The 5,659-nt window shown below is 53.7% G+C and overlaps 1 protein-coding gene across 1 annotated transcript; it reads left to right on the top strand.

Annotated features, from left to right (window-relative positions):
* The first annotated feature begins 1,391 nt into the window (after positions 1-1,391).
* On the top strand, positions 1,392-3,166 carry Baldspot (elongation of very long chain fatty acids protein baldspot). The gene has a single exon (XM_077649186.1). It carries the CDS (start codon positions 1,454-1,456, stop codon positions 2,297-2,299), a length of 846 nt encoding a protein of 281 aa, XP_077505312.1. The 5' UTR covers positions 1,392-1,453; the 3' UTR covers positions 2,300-3,166.
* Positions 3,167-5,659: the final 2,493 nt, after the last annotated feature.

Genomic DNA, 5,659 nt, shown 5'->3' with positions numbered 1-5,659 from the left:
TCATTTCACTACGCAGGTTTGTTACTGGGAAGCTGTCAGGTAAAGCAGCTGTGCTGACCCGACTCTTGTTTCCTCGTTATTTTTTTTCATGTGTGCAAACGTATTTGTTGGCTCGTACTATCAAACTTCCGAGTCATTTTTGCCGACGTTTCAATGGCCGGCAGGGCGTTATTTGTCGACGAGAGTGGCGTAGTTCCTGGTCTTCAGCTGGCATAGAGATTCTCCCATACGGCCTTCGACATTTATCTATCAAGGAGCGGGTCTCGATAACTTGAGGGGCCCGACTACCACTGTGGTGAGGTCTCGTAGCAACAAAACTATATTGGCATGCTCCTTCTTCTTACTTTTTTAAAGAGCGTTCTTTTTGTATCGCTGCCCAGTACACGACCTTGTCATCCGCCGTTCTGGGCGAACTACCTTGCGTACAGTCGCGAATAAAAAAAAAGCAGAGCACTAGTGACGTGCCACAAGGACGGCACTGAGCAACGCTCGGCGCTGCGGTTACGAACACGCCGATAACAAAAGTGTCAGGTGTGTTCGCATAACACGGCGCCGCGTCAGCCACGCGATGCGGTATTCACCGTTCCGCTGCCGTCATTGTGCTAATCTTTTTTTTTTTTTACTCGCGATTGTACATTCTTTGGACATGACTGGTTGTTCGCGAAGGAGCGCGATCGCGCACAGCCGGCTCTACTACGCTCTCCAGACTATCGTCACGATTACGTAAGCATGTTTACCTGGAAAGTTTTCTGTCATGCTCAAATAGAGCGGGGCTGATGATCACCGCTTTCCTTGGCCCCGATCGCCGCCACCGCGTTGCTTTCTTTGTGGGCGCAGATGCGTCTGAACAAACCGTTCGCTTCGTCTTGGCCACTGTGGTGCTCTGCCTGTCGCCACCAATACGTGCAATGCATTCGGTTAAACGAGAACGCTTCGCTTTCAGTGGAGTACGTGGCTGCCGTGCAGTGTTGACGCAAGTGCTCTGCGCCTGCCCTCTGTGGCGCTGACAGGCCGAGGGCGCGTGTCTTTGCCTGGCTAAAAGCGGAAAAGCAAGAGAGTGGCGCACAGCCTCGTGCGGTGCGTTCGTGGAACGCAGTGGTCACCGGCCTCCGAGGACGACAGCGTCGCATTGTGCCGTGGCGGCTTTGACTTGTCCTCTCGCCATGGCTGGTTCGAGTGCGGCGTCCTTCTCTTGGCGTCTGTCTGCGCCCTGCAGGTGGTGTGCTTCAGGAAGCTCAAAGATCGCGTGTATCGGCGCGCGTCTCCCGTGTAGTCTTCGTTCGCGCATTGAGCCTGTCGTCAGTGTCCTCATTCGTGACTTGGCGCAGTATTCCTCAGCGTGTAGTAGTGTGTTGCGGCGTGGCGGTGCAGTGTGCGCGAGAAAATCGTCGACTAAGAATCGACTCTTGTCTTCTCTCTTTGCAGCAGCGCGTCGTGCAGCAGCGGCCGCACCATGGGTGGCGTCGGCGTCGAGGCCCCGCTGAACCTGCTCAACATCAAGCCCAACTACTCGTTCGAGTTCGACTTCGAGGTCAACTTCGACAAGGACCAGAACCGGCTGTGGATGAACCGCAACTGGCACACGTCCGTCTACTGGGTGGGCCTGTACATGCTGGTGGTGTTCGGCGGCCAGGCCTACATGGCGCAGCGGCCGGCGTTCAAGCTGACGCGGCCGCTGCAGGCCTGGAACGTGCTGCTGTCCGTGTTCAGCGTGGTGGGCGCCTGCCGCACCATCCCCGAGCTGATCCACGTGCTGCGCGAGTTCGGCTTCTTCCACTCGGTGTGCAACAACTCGTACATCGAGTACGACCGCGTCTCGGGCTTCTGGACCTGGATGTTCGTGCTGAGCAAGGTGCCAGAGTTGGGCGACACGGTGTTCATCATCCTGCGCAAGAAGGAGCTCATCTTCCTGCACTGGTACCACCACATCACGGTGCTCATGTTCTCCTGGTACTTCTACCAGCAGCACATCGCGCCCGCGCGCTGGTACGTGGTCATGAACTACGTGGTCCACTCGCTCATGTACTCGTACTTCGCGCTGCGGTCGTTCCGCGTGCGCATGCCGCGCTGGATCGGCGTCTGCATCACCTCGCTCCAAATCGGCCAGATGCTCATGGGCGCCTACGTCACCGGCCTGGGTTTCTTCACCAACAAGCGCGGCGCCGCCTCGTGCGCCATCTCCGAGCGCACCGCGCTGCTCGCCATGTTCATGTACCTGTCCTACTTCATCCTCTTCGCGCTCTTCTTCTACGGTGCCTATCTCAAGCCCAAGCGAAAGGTGGCCGCCAAGGCCGACTGAGCGGCCGCCCCCTCGCTGCCGGTGTCTGGACAGCCGACGAGTGCCGCGCGGTGCTCCCCACCCCTTGCCCCCCGTTCACCCGCGGTCGCCTGGCGACGGACTCATTCCAATCGAACGGCTTCAACGAATCGCGGTGTGTGCTGCGCAAGGCGGAAGTTTAGTGTTTCGCTTGCATCGTCGCATCTTGTTCTCTTTGGGATCATACTTCCGCAGCAGCTGTGTCTAGTTTCCAGTTCGGCGGTATAGCCAGCACCTTCTCCGGCGGAAGTTTGCAGTATTGTCCTCGCGTGCATCTGCGATGCCGACAGTTAGTAGTGTAGGGCAACGTTGCTCAAAGAGTAGGCCCAATGCTGCGTGTAGGGCGCGAGTGCCCTGTCTGGGAACGCGTGCTCTTGACGGGAGCTAGCGCACACCTGGTGCTGTTATAGCCGATCAAAGCGTCTTTAGGCGGGGTGTGCTTCCCAGAGCACAAATTTAGCGTCACAACATAGCACTCACAACGAGGTTTAGGCTGTTTAATGTGGATGAGAAGTTTCTCATTGTTCTGTTTTGTTACTCGATCGCCTAGATGAGGGTTGCAATAACGGTTACTGGTGTGATGACTACCCTGTCCGAGAGCTCTTAACGCGCAAAGAGGCTCATCGTCTAGGGTATTGTTATAGTAAACACACACGCTGTTGAACCTGCAAGGTGACAGTGAACCACAAGTTTGTGGTATTGGACGACAAGTAGTGCCTTTTCTTCTCCATACTTTTTTTTTAATTGCTCTTCTCGTCGTCTGCAAATTTTGATCATTCCCCTCCCCCCTCCATCCTTATTTTATTTTCTCTGAGACAATAAAAGTGCGTTCAGTTTAAACACCCACGACTACTGCTGTTCTAGTTGACCTTACTCTTATCCTTACACATGCTAAAACAACATAAAAGAGCATGTCTAATACATTTGAACATGCAAATGGATTCTGGATGTCTTCCAGTACAGGACACTTGGGTTGCACCTCTGTCGTGAGCTGTTGCGTCGGTAAGTGCTGAAACGTTCCGCGCGTCATGTTCAACTGCTAGATAAGCGCGCAGCTCGATCCCTGTGTCGCAACTGCGCTGCTTAAATTAGCTTTCTATAGCTGATTCTTGCTATAAAAATGTCGAACTTCCCTACGCATGGTCGTGTTTAATGTTGTGGCGTACAGCTACTCAAGCGATGCTGCTCTGAAGCCCCCGGCGGCTAAGAATTTCAGCTCAACGGTGCTGATAAGATATCCAGCACGGCGACAGCGGAACTGTGAGGCCGTGCCCCAGCAGCCGACTGCCATTTGCTTCAAAGACGACTCTTGGACAACGCGGATTCTAGCTCGGCAAGGAAGTGTTACACTTCATAGTAGGTATTACTGAAAAAGAAATCGGAAATGGCTGGCGGCTATGCTGCCAGGCATTTCCTACCATTGCTGGTCCTGTCTTTCAGTAAACGCTTGCATTGCGGCTTGAACAATTTCTGTGCTTAAGGTCAGCACTTAGTTTGTGGCAATTTCTGGCGTGCAGGTCGAATTTTCTCCATTAATATATTCCATTATGTCGCATGCAGTGGCGTGTGACCGACAAGCGGATTGCCGTGAACAACGGCACAAATTGCGCAGGCACAAACTGCAGATGCGTGATTCAAGGAAGTTTATCTGATCGCACTATACGTGAGGAAGCTATGTTCGCCTAACTGCAGCACTGAATAGGACTACTATGAGCGGGGCCAGTGACGCCGTCCGCTGAGGTTGCTGATCTCTGATTTTCGAAGAGGAGCGCAAGAAGTTCGCGCTGAGCCAAAGTAAACATGTATATTTACTATATTTGCCAAAAGTAACCAACGAACGGGTTTTGCTTCTCGGCCGTATAGTGAAGCTCTTGCAGCACCCCTAAAAACCAAAAATGTCTGGAAAGGTGAGAGCAAGGGTTCTCCTTACCTTGCGCAGATTTGGATCTTAAAGGGGCTCTCAGTAAAGAGCGGTATACTTGGGATGTTAAAGGACGCCGCTTCACGAATACCCTTCGGCAAGAATTGTTATCATTCCGTTTTGTAGCTACATGTAGTCAAAGTTTAAATTTCAGCTTCTTCGCGTCTCCCTCTCTTCTCATCACGCTCTTGCACGCTCAAAGGTCGGCGTTGCTCCGCCGGCCCCACCCCCGACGCGCGCGGCAATTCCCCGGGAGGGCGGAGCTTCCTGACCCGCCGTAGCGATGCGGCTTACTTGCCGCGGCCATGGTAGCTGCGTGATGCCTGAAACAATCTAATCAATAGCCATCTTCGAACAGAATTTTGCTGGAGCGTGCGACGGAGGAGGACGCGAGCAAGAAAGAGTCGCCGGAAAGGAGTCGCCAGCTTTCGCGCGCAATTGTGGGTTCTCTTCTGCGTGTAGAAGTGTATTATTTAGCTTAGGTGTTCATGACGAGAGAATGTAGGGACTGAGCGAGTTTGTGCTCTCATCAGAAGGTGTTTCACAGAGCCCCTTTAAAGGGCCCCTGAAAAGGGTGTTTGAGGACGGATATAATACGCTTGCGTTATGCAGAGTACAGGCCACCAAGTGTTCATGCCGCGCACAGGACCCCAAAAGCGAACCGATCATTTACAATATATTTTTAAAAGTTCGCGCTTCTACGCCTCGCGGCGACCTGCGGTGCCGAGTTTTCGCCCGAATCCGCGGGCAACGCGTCATGCAGCGCTCGTTACGTCAGTAGCGGAGGGCTGTCATTGGTTCGCCGCGACGTCTCTTTCTGACGTCACGCAGCTACCATGGCCGCGTCCGGAAGCTCCGCCCCCTCCCGCGCGCGTCGCCAGCTGACTGTGTGGGTTGGCCGGCGGAGGAGCGCCGACATAGCGTGGAAAAAGTGACGATAGGAGAGAGAAAGGCGCGAATACTCGTAAATTCAAAATTTTACGACAGATAACTCAGCTCCCACAAAATGCATTAAAAAAATTCTTGCTGGAGGATATTTGAAGCGCCGTCGTTTACATCCTATGCATGCCGCAACTTTATTCGTAGCCTCTTCCAGAGCCCCTTTAAGGGATGCCACGAGTGCTTCAACGCACGGCTAAGAAGCGAACCCCGTTGCCTGGGTACTTTTGACAAAGACGCTATGTTCTTTTTTTTCTGGTCATCAGTGTGTAGACGATTTACAGCGCCGTGTCATGGGGGCTGCCTTCCTTGATCATGCCGCTATCACACGCCTCCTGACTGCTCGGCGCGTGCATGCCTCGTCACGACGGCTGCAGCGTCTGATGGTTCGGTTCCGACAGCCAGAGTTTCGGCTGTAAAAGAGTGGCAAGACGACACTATAGGGTTTGTCCAAACCTTCGAACGACATGTGAGAACCCCAA

This window comes from Amblyomma americanum, chromosome 1, assembly GCF_052857255.1.
Source record: "Amblyomma americanum isolate KBUSLIRL-KWMA chromosome 1, ASM5285725v1, whole genome shotgun sequence".
In the NCBI taxonomy this organism is placed as follows: domain Eukaryota; kingdom Metazoa; phylum Arthropoda; class Arachnida; order Ixodida; family Ixodidae; genus Amblyomma; species Amblyomma americanum.
Note: the sequence above shows the minus strand (reverse complement) of the source record. Positions and strands in the feature narration are given on the sequence as shown.